Here is an 18418-nt window from a genome sequence, read left to right as displayed (position 1 = left end):
AATTTAATAGGAACTAACTGACAGAGAGACAAGCAGCAAGGTTGCATTAGCTTCATTGCTAGAGGAAAACACATAAAAAAGAATCCTCACTGATAAAATATAAAACAAGATTTTACTCAGCCCAGTACAACTTCTGGAATACTGTGTTGTATTTATTATTTCATTATGTAGTGACATCACTACAGTAGCATACATAAAATGACTTATTCTGTAGGTTCATCATATTGGAGGAAGTCCAGTATATCATGGTATATCTGTGTATCAAGCAATCACTATTTTTGTGGTATATCCAACCCAAGACATAACAAATTAGCAGTCACTTGCTTAACAGGTTTATAATGAGGGTGTTAACTAGGGAGGGATTAAGGGTAAATATTAGGTCCTCTCTCTTTTGTAATTTATCTTAAAATTGGCATTCTTTTCCCTATTCTCTAGGGTATTCATTGTTGCTTGAGCTCCTCCCTGGCTCTTAAACTGGGGCAATGGATGTAATGTCAGCAGGCATATCTGTCTGTTATGAATATACCATGGTACTCAGATCCTGCAGGCTCTGCTTTGCAGTGGGGTGCCATTGATCAAAAAAAGATCCAAAACCTTTCTGAGCTTTTGTTTCTGTATGTATAAATATTGAACAAAGCTGAATATAGCAGAGTCAAAGGCTACAGCCTAGCAACTACTATCTTTAAGGACTCGTGTTCAACTATGTTTAACTGATTTTGATCAGCAAACTTTGACAGTGCATGTTTAATGAGGAGGCTGCTTCAGCTGACATCTATTTACAATATCAGCTTCTGTAAACACTTAAAATATTCTTGATAACATTTTCACTGATGAGCTATTTAATACCTGGAGACTGTTGATTATTTGAAAATTCTTCATTCTCAACTACGAGATTGCCCATACTGGCTCTTGTGACACTGTCATATGATGGAGGAAAAGATGTTGAGGACAAAGTTTCAGACTTGTCTATACTGCTACCATAGTTTTCATCCATCATAGATTCAATAAATCCCGCTTTTTCTGGAGCATCCTCTTCAAGAACATCACCATTGCAAGATCTGAGATGGTACTGGTAAGGAGCCTGTTTTGTGAAGCGCTGGAGCAAATGATTCCGGTATGCACGTTGGATGACAGTAGCACAAACTTCCTCTTGTTTGTGTCTAAGTGTAGTGGAGATTGGCTCATAGGATTTTTTGGAAGGATTAGCAACCATGAATTTCTCCTCCATTTGTACCTTCAGACTATCCATATTCCCAGAGTCTCCTAACACTCGTTTGGTAAAAGCAAACAAAATATCCAAGCAATGGATCCTGTCTCCACTGACCATGGGCAGGTCCATTGCTATGAGTTCAACTTTGTTCGGCTTTGGTACACGTAAAGGTTCAGCCAGAGCATCTGCAAAGTCTGAAAGTGCAGAGAAAGTTATAAATTGAGTTGCTTCAGGATCAAACTTCTCCCAGACTTCATAAAATATGTCAAAGTCATCTTCACCTAGAGGCTCTGTACTTTCCTCAGTAGCAACATTGAAGTTCTCTAAAATAACAGCTATGTACATGTTTACAACAATGAGAAATGATATAATGATGTAACTTACAAAATAAATAATGCCTATGGCAGGTTTACCACATTCACCTACGTTTGGATCACAATATGGTGGCCCAGTGTTTAAAATGGGACTGAGAAGACCATCCCAGCCAGCTGACGTTGTGATTTGGAAGAGACAGAGCATGCTGTTAGCAAAGGTTTGGAAGTTGAACATATCGTCGATGCCATCTGCCATCTTCACATAGGCAAAATTAGCCATGCCAAAAATGGCATAAATGAACATGACCAGAAAAAGCAAGAGGCCAATGTTGAACAGAGCAGGTAGGGACATCATTAAGGCAAAAAGGAGAGTTCGAATTCCTTTGGCAGCCCGGATGAGCCTTAGTATTCGTCCAATTCGAGCCAAGCGAATGACCCTGAAGAGTGTAGGTGGTAAGAAATGTTCCAATGCTTTACCGATGCCAGAAAGCAGTAGGGCTAAAAAGGAGACAACAATAATTGGTTAGAAGATCACATTTCTTCTTAACTAGCAATGGAATGAGATGATAATATCTGTACAGTGGAAAAATACCTTATGCTAATGCCCCAGCTTAACAACTTTTAATAGAAGTTGCAGTTTTCAATAGAGTTGGAAGAAAAGCTGTAGAGATCAGCAATCATGAGCTATGTTCTTCAGCCAGCAGAACATAGCTTGTATTAAGGATTAAGTTTGTATTTTGCCATCCTGTTGTATTAAGGACGGCAAATACTTTTCTATGCACAACATTTAAATATGCGTATCAGTCAGTGCTTATGGGTAATAGTTTTCTGGTTGCATGAATACTTCAGCAAGTGCAGGTTATACACTCATATTCTAATTTCTAGCCTCAAATACTGACCCTGCAGAGCAAAAACATGAGAAGACAATGATATTATGGTCATCATTTAGCTAATATAGTTCAAGATACATGTAAGCAAAAAAATCATGAAGTAATGAATGCAAAACTAATGCATGCCGCTCTTCAACAGCTTTCAGTACATTCAGGGACATAGCTACACATAGATTTTATTTTATATTTAATTTGCATGACATCTGACAGATGGGTCTAGTGGCTCAAGAAGCAGAGGTCTGGCCTGTTAGCTTTAGACAGCTTGGGTTCATTTTTCTGGATTTCCGCTGCAGGAACTTCCCTTCACAGAGAAGGGCTCTATTCTTACTGCCACCCAAAAAGTAACTCTTGTTAAGGAAAGTAAATATTTTTCTTCCTCAAAATGCCTTTTGCTATTTTGGTGGTACTGGCATTAGGAATAGTTACATTGACAGAAGAGCAGTGTAATTTCAGCTCTTTACCTCATTCTTTCATTGAGATCCCTTGAAATATAAGCTAACACCAACTGAGTTGGGTTTTTTTCTATTCTGTTAGAGGATGTGAAGCCTGAACTTCAATTAACTATGCCGAAGTTTCAGGAATGTGAATCCTATAGTCTATATTCTCCTTCTGAACTCTATAGTCTCTATATATATTTCAATTCTTTATTACAAAAACAGATGAGAAAGAGAAACAATTTTTACCTGATCGAAGATTTATTGGTCGGGAATCATGGCACTAAATCTTAACAGCTGAAATTATCACATAAGATGGTATTGGTACTATGGGTCGTTAATTCTGCTTTTCAGATGAGGAAAAAGTAAACTAAATAATCATTATGAAAGATTCATATAACACAGTATCCCTTTTAAAATATTGTTTTTTATTAATATAAAATAGTAGTTTTTTTTTTAAAAAAACTATTTCATGTTATTTTAATGTAACTATAGCTGTTTACCCTCTGATCTTTTTTCCTTTCTTTCTTTTTTTCTTTTTAGACTATGTAGTTCTCTTTCCTCAGCACTTCCCAACATTACACTTTCGTTGCAAAATTCATTTGCAGGCGATAAATTTTAACCATTTGTTTTTCTGAATAGAATTATATTTAGTAAAGAATTTTCCAGTTCAGTTTTACTTACTAGTAAGTGACATGATCACAACAACTAAATCAAATATGTTCCAAGCATTCGAGAAATAGTATTGCCTCAGAGCCACCAATTTCAATATGCATTCTGCAGTAAAGATAGCAACAAAGAGAATGTTGATTTTGTTAAGAACGTTAGTTTTTGTTTCACTTTGGTTGTCCGTTTCCACCATCATGGTGATCATGTTGAGGCAGATGAAAATCATGACGATAACATCAAAGGCTTGACGTGTTACAATGTCAAAAAGGAACCCTTGGTATTTGTTCTACAGGAAGAAAATACATCTAGCATTAGCTATAAAAGTAGGGAGTATTCATCTGTATATATTTACTAATAGCTCAATTTTTATATTGCAGAGTCATTTAACTGCGATACAGATAGAAAGATTTAGGAAAGTAGAATATAAAAATGACATTAGAACTCTCTTCTCATCCTGATATTTAATCAGTTCCAAGGTGAATATATAATCCAATAATATTTATGCACAAAACTTAAATTGCAGTGAAAGATTTTACAGGTTAAATATTTATTATGTGGAATTGACTTTAAGAGCACAATTTGAATATCAGTGTAAAGATGCTATAAATAATTTATAGGCAATACATTAATGTAGGCACCTTTCAGAGAACTAAGTTAATTTTGCAACGCATTTTTCTTTGGAGGAATTCAGATGGTCTTACCAATGGCCTTGGAATAGGCTTTTGAGGCTTCTTGGATCCCAGCTTTTTCATTGCATTGTAATATTTTTTCTGTTCTTCTGTCATAAAGATATCTTCCCCACCTAAGTACATAAAGAAACGGCACTGTTGTTGTTAATGAGAAAGCAGCATCACTGTAGCCAGGAAGTCTGAAATACCACAAACTAACATTTCTTTCTTTTTCATGTCATTGCTGGGTGTGCTAGGGTCCTAGCCCTTTTCATAATCCGTAATAGGCCCCAAAGAAACACAGCAGCATAAATCACATATTTCACAGAAGAGAAGTTCTGTGGTGAAACTAGACAAGCTCAGAAAGAACGAAAGCAGCGGAGCTATGAAAACTTAGATAAGAACAACTTTTTCTGCTGTTTTCCACATCCTGCTCTTGTCAAATATCCAAAATACTTATCACAGCATCTGTCTCCAAGCACCTGCTAAATAAACAGTCTCCCACAGTGCTCAGCACCAAAGATAGGAGCAACATTTTAAGGGGCTGCAGAGCTGATGAAACTTTGGGGAAGGGTTGTCTGTTCCTGTTGTAGAGGAAAAGAAAGGAGGAAGAACCTCACCCATAACGTTACTTCTGCCAACTTCATAATTAAATACTATTGTAAATGCAAATAGAAGTTTCAGATGTCGTGTTTAGCAAGAACTTTGCATTCTAAAGATACTGTACTAGAGAGAGAGTTGATGCTTGGGAGCACCACTAGTGTACTTATCTTTTTCTTCTGTTGGTTGAAGTTGTCAATAATAACACCAACAAAGAGATTCAGGATAAAGAAAGATCCAAAGATGATGAAGTTCACAAAGTAGAGATACATGAACAGATTATGTTCCATTTCTGGCTGTTCATTTTTCTGTAGAAGTGAAAAACAAAATGAAAAATGACCAATAGCAACAACGGCCACAATTCAGAATAATCTTTTTGCAAACTGATCCCAGTAGGGATTAAGATTACAGCCCTACTGCAAAGTCTGACAGAAGTTGGTGTAGTTTATAACGACCAATAGTGCTTAACACATATTTTTGTGTGTACTAGAGGAAGGGGCATGAAATTTTGGAAGAAAGTAACATTTGAAAAGTGATTAGCTGATGCAGTGAAATCCTAGGAGCTCATAGTGGACAAAGGGACACTTTACGTGGAGGATATGTTTGATCAGATGGTGACTACTATCTGTCATGATACACCAGATCATGAAGTGATATGCCAGATGAAACACTTGAGATATAACCAACCAGAAAGTATATCTTAAAAAAAAGTACTGTAGTAAAATGTTATTACTATGACAGTTTGTCAGTTTGGCTTCTTTTGCAATGTTTGTTTCTGCATTTTCTGGCTAGATCATTGCAGAACAAGATAACTTAATTCTTACAGACATGAGATATATTTGCACCAAAAAACCTGTAGAACAAAATTCATTCTTTGATTGAGAGGTTTAGCTTTATTTTTCACTTTTTTTTCCCAAATAAGCTGATTTTTTTTTCTTTTTGAACCTGACTTAAGATGCTACCAACTGTCCTTGATTTCTGCCCCCCTAAAATCAATAGAAATAGTTATTGAATTGAACATTTTTCATATGTTTTTTCACAAGTGTCAATCAACTTTCAGCTTATTTCGAGAAGAAGGGAGTTTGTAAAGTGCTCAGCACTTGAAAAAATCAAGCAAATTATTTAGAAGTCTAATCTCAAGCTCTTGCCTTTCAAAATGTTGGCCTAGATATCCTTTCTTCTTGTCAGTAAAAAAAAAAAAAAAAAAAAAAAAAAAAAAAAAAAAAAACATAAGAACAAGTCTAAACTCCCCTGCTGGCTGGCAGAGTTCCAGTTAACAGAGTCAATGGAGTCTAGAAAGGTGTTAGTCTGCTCAATCAGTAGAGATGTCCAGGGTGAGCTGAGCAGCTCTCTAGATCCTTCAAGCATATAGACTGGATCTTCATTACCCATAATAAGCTTGGATGCCAAGCAGCCATGGAGACCCTCACACCACAGATAGATAGCTTCATTTAGGTGTACGGATCTGGAGTTGAATCCCACTCAGCAGCTGGTCACTGCACTGACCACTGCAGGTCATTCACAGGTGAAAAGTTTGTGTCAGATGATAGAAATAATTACTGGAAAGCTTTAGCACAAACAAATTTGATCACGAGCCAGCAATGTGCACTTGTGGCCAAGAAGGCCAATGGTCTCCTGGGGTGCACTAGGAGGAGTGTTGCCAGCAGGTCGAGGGAGGTGATCCTGCCACTCTACTCAGCCCTGGGGAGGCCTCATCTCGAGTGCTATGTCCAGTTCTGGGCTCCCTAGGACAAGAGAGACATGGAGCTACTGGAGAGAGTCCAACACAGGGCTACGAAGATGATGAGAGGGCTGGAGCACCTGCCCTATGAGGAACAGCTGTGAGAGCTGGGCCTCTTCAGCCTGGGGAAGAGAAGGCTGAGGGGGGATCTTATCAGTGTGGAGAAGTACCTGAAGGGAGGGTGTCAAGGGGACAGGGACAAACTCTTTTCAGTTGTCCCACGTGACAGGACAAGAGGCAATGGGCAGAAACTGAAGCACAGGAAGTTCTGCCTGAATGTGAGGGGGAATTTCTTCCCTGTGAGAGTGACGGAGCACTGGACCAGGTTACCCAGAGAGGTTGTGGAGTCTCCTTCTCCGGAGATCTTCAAGGCCCGCCTGGATGCAACCCTGTCTAACATGCTGCAGGTGACCCTGCTTGAGCAGGGGTGTTGGACTAGATGATCTCCAGAGGTCCCTTCCAACCTTACTGATTCTATGATTCTATGAAACAGCAGATGTCAACAGCATGTGAATAATAATAATAATAATAATAAAAGCAGAGCAGAAAACTGAAGAGGTGCTATTCAGAAAACACAGTTTAAAGGTAGTGACTAACCTCTCGTGAATCTACTGCTGCATACATAATGTCCATCCAACCTTTAAATGTTGCCTGGGAAGAGAGGAAGATTATGGAAAGTGTGTTGAACTTTTGAGGTAAAAGTCTTCTTACCATTTGCAATATCCAAGTAACACTGATTGGGGAAGATGCTGTGGTGTGGGCACATGTGTCAAATTCTGACTTTAGAGAAACTTCTCAGTGCTCTAGGTGTGACATCCTGAGCCCTCAGCATGAGAAAGCTTGTGAGGGAGGGACACCTCACATTGCACGAGGATCCTACCAGAGCAGCCCTTCACCACATGGGCTACTGAAGGTCTTGCATCCTGCATGGGGGAGCAGATCTGAACTGTGGAGGGTCAAGTTGTCTGCACATGAGAATACCCCACCTTTTTCCCATTTGCATGCACTGAAAACATTTCTGTTTAACATCCAGCTACAGGGGAAGAGTAAGCTGCTTGAGACCACTCTTTTCCATCACCCACAGAAATGAATTAGCAGTTGGCTGGATGCTGGGTCCATCCTGGCCAGTGAAGGTGAACAGCACTTACCACCTGAAGAAGAGCCAGGTAACCGGAGCCAACATTATCAAAATTGACTTTAACATTGACCCAGAATATTTTTCCTGTGTTATTATAAGTTTTACAGTCTGAGAGGTTTTTAATAGAACTATTTAATTCTGAATCTTCTTCTGTCAAATTGACACATTTCCCAAACTTTCCAGCAAGCAGGTTCACTCCCATGATGCTAAAGATGAGCCAGAAGATGAGGCAGACGAGCAGGACATTCATGATGGAAGGGATGGCTCCCACGAGGGCATTGACCACCACCTTTGGTGAAACGGGAGAGAAGAAATACAATTACTTCAACAAAAACAGGCACAATCATCCACTGACTGCAATAAACTGCTAAAAAACCTAAGCCTCCCTTGGTCAGGAGGCTCAGCAAACAGCAATCTATTTTTTTTCCACATAAATACTCATCTGAGCTGTGACTAGCACCTTGAATGAAGAATTCACAGATGAATTGTATTTGTGAGGTCTGTCCCTTGCGTTGCAAACTCTTTGGGAAAAAGAGCTATTAAATTTTCAGGGGAATAGCTAGTTTTTGTTTTGATCTGCAGTGCAGCACCACTATGAAAATATGCTACACAAGTCCATTCTCTTTTGATAACTTTCTCTTGTTTTGGGAGTTCTTCTATTTTGCCTTTTTTTTTTTAACATAAACTTTTATACACTAATTTATGGATGACTCTTCCATGAACACTAATACAAGAAGAACGTTTAAAGACTATGAAAAGTAGTTTTTAGAGGCCCACTAGTGAATATCTGTTAGTCTATGCTAGATTTTTTTTTTTTTAACTGGATTATTATTGTATTTGGGATCTCTACTCATGAGCTAGGGACTTGTTGTGCTAGATGCCGTACAATCACAGAAAAAAAAAATCCATTTATAGTTTAAATGTGTGCCAAAACATAACAGATTACCTCACAAAAAGGGGCAGTGTAAGGAAAAAATGAAATTTTATCTTTTAAGTTTTTCAGGCAATGAACTTAGCACATCGAAGACTAACTGCTGTCAGGTAGTAAACAAGAACTTTTTGGAGTGTTAAAAAAAATGAAAAAGCTTTCATTTTGGAGAACATGCTACCAGCATTTTATGTAGCAAGGTAGTACGTATGATGGTACCTATTTTGAAATCCACACAGATTTGGAAATTTTTGGCAGTAAATTAATTGAAAAAAATATATCAATTTCTCTCTGCCACCAGAGGGACAATATTGCAACGAGAGTGATTTCACTTTCACTTCTAAAAGATATCCAAAAGTAATACTTCTCAACATCACTGGGCTTGCACTCTCATGTAATTGTCCAGCAGTGACATTACGTATTATCTACACTCACATGCAAGAGTATATTCCATAGATCTAGAAGATAGTTTTGCCCGAACACTGCTGTGGCTATTATTACTGTTTTACATTACAGCTCACAGATGTATTTTGCATATCCGACCGGCTGAGGGAGTTTCTCTGCTTCTACGTGATAGCGAGTTTGTAATTAAAGTCATGCCTAAGTTTCACATTTCCTTTTGATGGAAAAGGTGGTAAGTAATTTACAGAGCCACTCCTATTTTTTGAAAGAAATAATAATAGTTTGGACAAAGTACATCTCAGTAGTCTAGAGCTCTTGTAAACTGATCTGGCAAAAAACTTGCAAAGAGGAGGTGATTCACTTTTTTCTTTGAATTAGCTTTCCAACAGATTTCAAAATGAAAATTGTGTTCATATCTCTTATTTTATTTTTGGTCATCTCAATAAGACAGGAATGATCAAGCTACCCTGAAGCAGAGTTCGGCCAGGTCTAGGTTTAGTTTCAGCAATGGCCATGCCTGATCACTTAAGGAAAAAAAAAATCTATAAGGAGCACACAAGTTCAGAGGAGCCTGGCAAATGTGTCTTTTAAAAATTAGTCTTGTGGCCCCTAAACTTTATGTGGTGTAGGCCTGCCAACCTCATAAAGACATAGTCACATGAGTTATGATGCTGTTACGTGGTTATTAGCATAGCAGGCTTGAATTCACATTCAGTCTTACCCTCATCCCTTCAAACCGTGACAACGCTCTCAAGGGTCTCAGAGCTCGGAGAGTCCTCAGAGATTTCATGCCACCAAATGAACTACCTATGAGATTTATTAGAGAGACCTGAATGGAGACAAAAAAGAAAGTATTAGCAAAGTTCTGGCATCTGCTTCTTTTATTCCTGTCCAAAAATCATCATCGTCATCATCATCATGATGGCACTTCCCGGAAGAGTTTCCCATTCAAGCTCTCTTAAATTCACATCCAAAGAAGAATCAGCTGTTCTGCTGCTACGTCCTGCGTTAGGACGCTCCTGGAAACATCGAGAGCAGAGCTTACGTGTACGATAAGGAAGTCCAGCCAGCACCAGGCATTGGTGAAATACTTCTTGAAGCCATAAGCTACCCATTTCAGGAGCATCTCCAGAACAAAGATGAAAGTGAATATTTTGTCAAGAAATGCCAGCATAATTTTAATACTTTTTCTGTCTTTGATATGGATATCTTCAAATGCCTGAAATTACAACATATAGATAAACAGTGAAAGTCAAATGACCTTCATAAGGGGATAGTCTAGAATCATTAAATTCCCGTTCAATATGTCATTTACACAGATCTGAACACCACCTACATTTACTCAGATATATACAAACTAAGAAACTTAATTATTTCTGTTCTTTCTCTGTATCATATACCCCTGTGGGGACACACACGTGTGTGCATACTGGGATCCAAGGAGGAAAGTATATATTTAGAAATTTAGTTCAAGAAGCTTATGCGCTCAAGAGAATTAAAGTACTAAGTAAGGGTCATTTATTTGTTTTAATGATGTATAAAATCATATATAAATTTCACAGTTGCGGAATATCTCCTAGAGAAAGCCAGCAAAATTTAACATTCAGCCAGAATGGAAATAGCTTCTGAGAGTTATATGTTTTTAGAGTTTCTCAGTCTCACTCATAATTTGCAATAACATAAACAATATATCTGTAATAATTACAATAGTGAATGACCCCGGCATGAAGCCTCTTTCCTTTTCCTCCTGATGACTTTAAAAATACACCTTGTCTCCTCTGCTATAAACACTTTGCTGCATGCAAATCAAATTAAAACGCTTCTGAATAAATACACCAAATTGTGTTACAACTAACCAGGGCTGCACTGCTCAGAAGAATCATGAATATGATAAAGGATTCGAACCAGGAATGTTCAACAATACGGTAGCAAGTTTTTCTCAGGTTCCACCATGTCTGTCCTCCCAAGTTTATCGCTTTCCCCGTGTAACAACGAAAGTGTCGAACGCAGCCTGAGAGGGAGAGACACACACAGCAACGAATGTACACGTAAACGAAGGCTGCACGTGAAAACGGTGAGTGCACGGGGAGCTCTTGGTCACCTTAAACGGATTTTTTTGTTGGTTCCTTTTCATCTGTTTTGCTATGGGGGAAAAAAAAAAGGAGGAAATACGTATTCAAGCATCTTTTCTTTCCCCCTAATTTCTATTTAAATATATAATAAAGCTGTTGGAGTGCCTTTGAGCAAAGCATTATTTTCAGACGCCTCTGAGACATTAACTCTCAGAAGCTCCTGTTTGGGCTCAGAAAACTTCAGAGCTGGAGGCAGAGCCCTGTTGTCACAACAGACTATCAGTTTTTGAACATCGTTTTCCAGAAACAGTACCATAATACACCAGGACAAAAAGGCTTAGAGATAGAGAAAATATTGCTGTTATCTTTAATACTGCAGCATTATACCTTACCCTGCAGGGTCAATTCAAACATTTGTTTATTTGCTTTATAAATGTACAAAGTATCTTATTTTATATCACATAACCTCTAAGAATATACCTAACCATTAGGTTGACTAAAAGGAGATGTTTCCTCTCAAAATGAGTGGATCACTTCTGTGATTTTTACTACTTTTTTTTTTTACAAGTGGCACTGGCAGCCTTGCCTGTTAAGTTTTCCTGAAACATCCCATTTTAAAATCCTATTCCTAGGTGATTATTCATTTTACCCACTGATTTTGGGTGACATTTTCCTTGCTGTCTGCTCTAGGCTAATTCATGTTTTCATTATTGTGGGGGAAAAAAAAAAAAAAAAAAAAAAAAAAAGTAGGAAGCTTCTGTCATCTCCAGAAATGAAAAAGATACCTAACATGCCTTTCTATATTACATATACACCGAATTATAGATAAATTTGAGTGTGTATATCCAGATAGATAGATGTATTACCTAGTTATATAACTCACATATATATGATACCATATATTCTATATAAAAAATTCTGGTGATCTTTCCTTTAATAATCTCTTTTTCTCCAGTTATTTACAACTATTTTGGGAGATTAGGTATGGAACGGCACTTGCACAGGACAGTGACCTTTTCCTAGCGGGACGCACGGAAATCTGCGCGAGGTACGGATTTGTGGTACCCCCAGCTGCATTCTCTAATGGTTTCGGCCACAGCAGGCACACTCTGCCCTGGGACTACGGGAAACGGGACATTTCACTGTTCTTCTCTGGATCCAGGTTTTGGAGCTGAATGGGGAAAGAAAACCTTTATGTGTTTTTGCTCTGATGGCTGCACTGACAAATATACCTGTCTATAATGCAGTTTTGTCAAAAATCCTGTAGCTCAGAAATCTGACATCTGTATTATCATCTGTGGTTTTTCTGAAGAGATAAAAGCAAACTGCAATATAAGCATGGTAAAATTTCCTTAGGATTTATGATATATAACATTATAATAGTAAAAAAAGACATTGTAATGCAGGAAGTATAAACTGTACTGTCTATTTGCTCACGTCTAATACTGAGAGTGCAGTGATTACCCAAGCTGTCAGTAATTAAAATTATTTGGGAAAAATCTGATGAACTGTTTATTTTCTTCGTATAGAAATCACATATTGTTGTGCATATGTGAGTAGGAAACATTTATGAAAGTACCGAGCGCAGCCTGTAATGAAAACTTGCAAAGCTAAATGTTGCACAGCGATTTGAAAAAGGGATTCCCCACTCAACATCCCATGTTCCTCTTCATCCCGATGTCTTCACTCTGCTATTTCACTCCCGTGATCGTTCTAGGGATTTAAAACATTATTCAGGGAATAAGCACTTATATTGGTGTAAGGTAGGAACAAATCCGAAGCGCCAAGTGCCTTCTGCTAGTGCCCGTGTCAGGTGGGACCTCCCTGCACACATTTCTCCCACGCTAACGCCCTGAAGCCACTTTGATGCTGTCCTGTGAGACGGGATTCACCTCACTTCATTGCAACCATCGCATATGCCCGACTCTGGGCCTCGGGATCTAAGGAAAGGGAGATTATTCCTCAGGTGCCATGATCTCTGCATTGACTAGAGGGGCCCAACAATTTAGACCTGATGTCTGATTTGTGGGCAACCAAAATTAAGAGAAATTACTCTCACCCTGTTGGCTCAGCATCATTAGAGAAATAGATTATTTTTGACTCTTCTCGTTAGTGAAAACATCTGAGCCTTACCTTCTGGGAAACATGTGTCTGGGTTCTTCAAGTCTTCCGCAAACTCTGGAATTTGCCTCAAAAGGTCTTCAGGATTCGTCAGATCCACTGTGCTGCCTTCAGAAGAGCTGACATTGTCAAACTGCCAAACAAAATAAAATCAGGCATTGATTCTTCCTACATTTGGCCCCAGCTGAATAATTTTGTCCCTGAGAAACTGCAATTAACAGCAAATAAGTAAAGTTTGGCTATATACTAATATTTCAAATAGCGTTACTAAAGGAATGGACTTTGATTTTAAAAGTATATGAGCTTAGAAATACCTGCAGGTGCATTCAAATGGGAGCCAAAGCTATATACTTACGATGTATAAATGCATATCCATATATCTACATGAGCCAGCTTAAATTATCTAAAGAGATTGCAACTTTTATATAGTACATGTAGTCCTCAAACTTGGGAAAGCTTTAGCTGGACTAAAGACAGGAAAACCTAGGGGAATACATTTAAACTGGAGGATCAGATAAATATATTGTTGCATCAGAAATACTCAAGAAAGTGCTTATGAAGTTGCAACTGGAAGCATATATATTCTCTGCCCTACAAAATGTTTTACAATCCCAACACACATAATATATAACATGCAACCAGTCAGTAGTTTGTTACAGGTTAACCGTGCTAGGCTTTGCAGGGTTTGTGTTTCCAAAGTGCTGGAAGCCAGTGTCACATTTTGAATGTATTTTTTATTCAAAATTATTCTAAAATGGTTTTCTTGAATAATTACTATCTCTAGTTTCTTTGTGAGCAACTCATTTAAAGTATTATGTTTCCTGGAACTGAGATATTTAGGACACAAGGTAGACTTGCAGGAATTTCCCACTTTTGCTTGTAAGCGTAATGCTCCTTAAATGTCACTTTCTTTTTTTCTCACTCAGATTTCAAGAAATACAAAATAGCAGAGAGAATTTTAGAAGTGATTTATTTGAATCACATTATTTTATAGTGTTTTGGTTTCTAAGCAATCTCTTGTATGAATGTGTGTGTGTGTATATATATATGTATGTATGCATGTATATATACACACGTATTTTAGTGAATACCTAGAAACCCAGCTCAGGTTCAGTTTCGTTTGCAGAATCCTGACTCCGTAGCTGACTGAACAGACCCACTGCTTCGAGCTCAGCACCGCTAACGCTACTAAACCAAGCTCTCACTTTGCACTGCAGGGGCTGCCCAAAAGGTGCTACGAACCCTGGTGTGCTCACCTACAGAGTCCCATGGCAATGGGATTAGAAACTGCTTATGGATTAAAATGGATCAGAAGACATCCCTTCCCCGAAGTCAAGCTGCATTTTTTTCCATTTTCTACAATCTTTATTGAACTCCCACAACAGAAATGCACATCAGAGCTCGATGAAACCTGGAAACTCAATGTCAAATAACAGAGTTTTGTTACCTCTTTCTGCTCTGCTGACGCCTTCCTGTCCTCTCCTAGGCAAGGCACACTGAATTCTTCAGAGGAAAATCCCGATCCTTTACTCCAGCTTCCTGAACTTTTCCCTCGTTCTCCCCTTTGCCTCAGCTGATTTTCCTCCTGAAAATAATCTGTGGATTAGAGTGGGGTTTTTTTCCCCTCTCCTTTCTGGGGGTGAACAATTTGGAAGAGAAAGAAATATAAGTTGTACAAATCATTTTAAAAAGGGCTCCCTGGACAAGACTAGTCATGCAGATGTATTCATTTTGAGTTTCTGATGTTATCTAGGGATAGAAAGAAGGAAGTTTTTCCTTGTGGGTATTCAGCAAATTAAGGAAGTAGTAATTTGACAAGCAGCCTGACCCAGGGACTATGGAAGTTAAGTGAGAATTTTTTTCATTTGGATTAAGATGTAAAGTTAAGGTAGGAAAACTTGGAACTGGAAAAAGGGTGTTCTATGGTTAAAATAAGACTGAAAAATTCAGAGGGAAAGAAATAGGATTATTTATGCTACCATATATATAAAACATGAATTTAATAGATCCATCCCATGTTTTATCTTTCCAGCTTGTTCTAAGAGTTACAATATTCTGTATTCTGCAAAGACAAAAGCCAAAGAATGGACCATAGTTAAGATTTCATATCACAAGTCCATGATAATACGTCCTTTATGTAGCACATATGTTTTTGCTCTGTCATGTAAATAATGCCAAAATAGGTTAACGAATTGCAAAGTCACAAAGGACTGTTGCAGTTATCTACCAACACTCTACGAACTAGGCAATTATCTACACATAACACAACATATCTTCCAGCAGCTTGCAGTCAACCCAACAGTTTATGGTCTTTCTTTTAAGATCATAAATAATCTTGATTTTAAAGGGCTCCAGGTGATCAAGAAATCCTCACTCTAAAGATTTGTATTTTTGTAATCAGAATTTTGTAATCATCTAGAGGTGGAAACACATACGTCATCCTGTTCTGCTAGAGACGGTTTCCTAAGATACACACACACTTCAATATATATGTTGTACACTAGTATCCAAATACAAATTAAAAAATTTATTACCATTTTGTTGCACTCTGTGTCTGTAAATGCACTCAGTTTATCATCATCTTCAAAACCCTCACTTGTATTCTCTGCCTCAGCAATAGGAACACAAACAAATATATTGGGATTATTAATAAAATCTTCAGGACTGGAGTATTTGTCCTCATTTTTCTCAGCTCCTTCATTACTATAATTCTCTTTACAGATTTTTCCTTGTGTTCCAAAAACAGGACCAATTTGGTCCTGGGCAGCCAATTTAATTTTCTTTCCATGTGGTTTTTTCAGATGCCTGAGCTTTCTGCAACAGGTATCCCAAGTAACGCTTTTTACAAGGTGAAATCCCTTGTGAATCCGAGCAAAGGCAATCCGAAGATTATTCATCTCTCCATCATCTTCTGCTGTCTGGAGACAGTCAGTACTGAAGGAATTCAGTAGTAGTGCAATGAACAGGTTGAGAACCTGAAAGTCAGAACAATATCATTCAGAAATTTAAATTCTAACTTGGAAGAATACAGCTCCTATCGAAGTTCGGTCTCTCCAAACAAACCAAAACAAGGCAAAGAAGAAATGACTGTGATCACGTTATTGCTGCTGAGACAAACTCATCTCTCAGGAAGCACTACGTTGCCATGACACTCGCCGTACCAGAAGTTATTTAAAACGGGAGCTAAGACAGATATGTGCATGCCAATTGCTAATATTTAACACAAACAACTTTTCAAAGGTTTTAATAGTAGCAAAAACTATGGGCATGGCTAATTAGTTTAATTATGTCACTTTCTTCAGGCTCAGCAATTCTATCTAATCTGCAACGCTGTCACAAAAGCAAAACCAAGTCTCTCAAATTGAGCTTTCCTTCCTGCTTATGAGTACATTTAAAAAGAAGCATTTACAAACTTATTATTTTTATTATTATTGGCAGGGGGTATGGGCAAGGCAGGCTTCAACTTTTTCCTAAGTTCCAATTTATTTTAGCTCATATTCCAGTTTAGGATGAGATTTATGCAGCTTAACTTTTATCACATCAGAACTGGGCAGATAGCATGCCTCAGTTATCTAGGCACAGATAATCCTGCACAGTCAGCAGGGAATATCACACACATGACTAAAGAAAACCTTGATTTCAATGATAGGAGTGTAGATTCTACTGTTTGCCTATCACAAATTCATACTTATAAGATCTTAAACAAAACCCAGATTTTGATTTACAGAGGGATTTTTTGCGTTACTCCATTAACTGAAGGAGGCAAACCTTAAACCTTAGTGATTATTTCCATGCAGATCCTGAGAGGTGAAGGAAAAATATTTGCCTTTGTTATTTCAGTTGGAAAGCTATTTGTTGCTGAAACCCAAAGCACATTGTCACATGAGAGAGTCAAGTGATGTTGTGCACAAAGCACCACGCTGAAAATATGGACAGAAGCTCGGGGATGAACAGCAAAAATATCTTTTGTAGACAGTAAAGACATAATAGGTCTTCTACCTCTGTTTTGGGGAACTACTCTTTATTAACACAAAAGCAGTTAAGTATTTTCCACTATTCACATGATAAAGAGAGGAAAAATATCAAAAACTCACCACTAAATTTCCTATCACCATGACCAGCAAAAAGACAAGGAGGCAAAACGTTCGGTCAGCTACCACCATGCAGTCCCACATGGTCTCAATCCATTCTCCACACAGAATTCGGAAGATTATAAGGAACGAGTGGAAAAAGTCCATCATGTGCCAGCGTGGCTGGCCATTTTTAGCTATTTTATGGCTGTTATCCCCATAACTTTTCCCAAAGAGCTGCATCCCTACTATAGCAAAAATAAAAACTATGATTGCCAGGACGAGGGTTAGATTACTCAGGGCACCCAATGAGTCACCAATGATTTTAATAAGAGTGTTTAAAGTTGGCCAGGACTTTGCCAGTTTGAAGACCCTCAGCTGTGTAAAAAGATAAAGCACAGTGTTAGACATCAGTAGAGATAACCCATCTTTGCATTCAAAACTTGCAAAAAAAAAAAAAAAAAAAAAAAAAAAAAAAAACCCATTTTATAAACATCCTGAACCATTCCAATAATATAAAGAGTATATTACTGTGACATCAAGGTGTGACCAACATAGTATATCTATGAACTTGTGCATGTGTTATATCCCCTTCCTTTGCATGCTTTCACTGTTTGTTTCCCAAGAGCGGGGTTCTTCACACCTAGCTTTTAGCTTAAATTAGGTGTCTGATTTAAACTAACCAGCTATTTTCTCTTTACAGTCAAGGACACCTTCAGAAGGTGACTTGTGTGTAGTTTTGAAGGGCTGTTCTTCTACATAAAATATGTTTTCCTAAAGCTGTCTCCATAAAAAAGCATAGCTTTGGGTTTTTTTTTTAACCTGGGCAATATTGCAAAGATAAACCAACAGCCTCCTTAAGAACCAGACTAATTGGTATCCCTAGTAAGTGCTTGGTATATATGGACAGGTGTTCATACAATATGACAGATGCAGTGTATGGTAACTAATTTACTTATGACAGAAAGGACCAAGTTTAAGAGTCTAGATGCTGCACTATGATAAAAAGTCTAGACCATTATATATCATATGAATACCTTCTCTTCAAAGTATACTTTTCTCTGTACTTCAACTCTGCCACTTCTTCTTCTTTTTTTTTTTTTTTTTTTTTTTTTTTTTTTTTTTTTTTTTTAATACATTTGTTCTGGAATACTTTTTCTC

At 37.9% G+C, this 18418-nt stretch overlaps 1 protein-coding gene across 1 annotated transcript in view; it reads right to left on the bottom strand.

Moving 5' to 3' along the window:
* Positions 1-835: 835 nt before the first annotated feature.
* LOC134136754 (sodium channel protein type 5 subunit alpha-like) overlaps positions 836-18418 on the bottom strand; it is a 34333-nt gene continuing 16750 nt past the window's right edge. The window contains exons 15-27 of the mRNA XM_062568775.1: positions 17282-17635; positions 15722-16162; positions 14635-14772; positions 13200-13320; positions 10851-11005; positions 10040-10213; positions 9716-9823; positions 7675-7953; positions 7124-7177; positions 4952-5093; positions 4219-4319; positions 3533-3803; positions 836-2022 (exon numbers count right to left, since the gene is read on the bottom strand). Of these exons, the coding sequence (XP_062424759.1) occupies positions 836-2022; positions 3533-3803; positions 4219-4319; positions 4952-5093; positions 7124-7177; positions 7675-7953; positions 9716-9823; positions 10040-10213; positions 10851-11005; positions 13200-13320; positions 14635-14772; positions 15722-16162; positions 17282-17635 (3525 nt within the window). The remainder of the gene's footprint in view (positions 2023-3532; positions 3804-4218; positions 4320-4951; positions 5094-7123; positions 7178-7674; positions 7954-9715; positions 9824-10039; positions 10214-10850; positions 11006-13199; positions 13321-14634; positions 14773-15721; positions 16163-17281; positions 17636-18418) is intronic.

Source organism: Rhea pennata, chromosome 2 (genome assembly GCF_028389875.1).
Source record: "Rhea pennata isolate bPtePen1 chromosome 2, bPtePen1.pri, whole genome shotgun sequence".
In the NCBI taxonomy this organism is placed as follows: Eukaryota; Metazoa; Chordata; class Aves; order Rheiformes; family Rheidae; genus Rhea; species Rhea pennata.
This window is presented reverse-complemented; position numbering and strand designations above follow the sequence as displayed.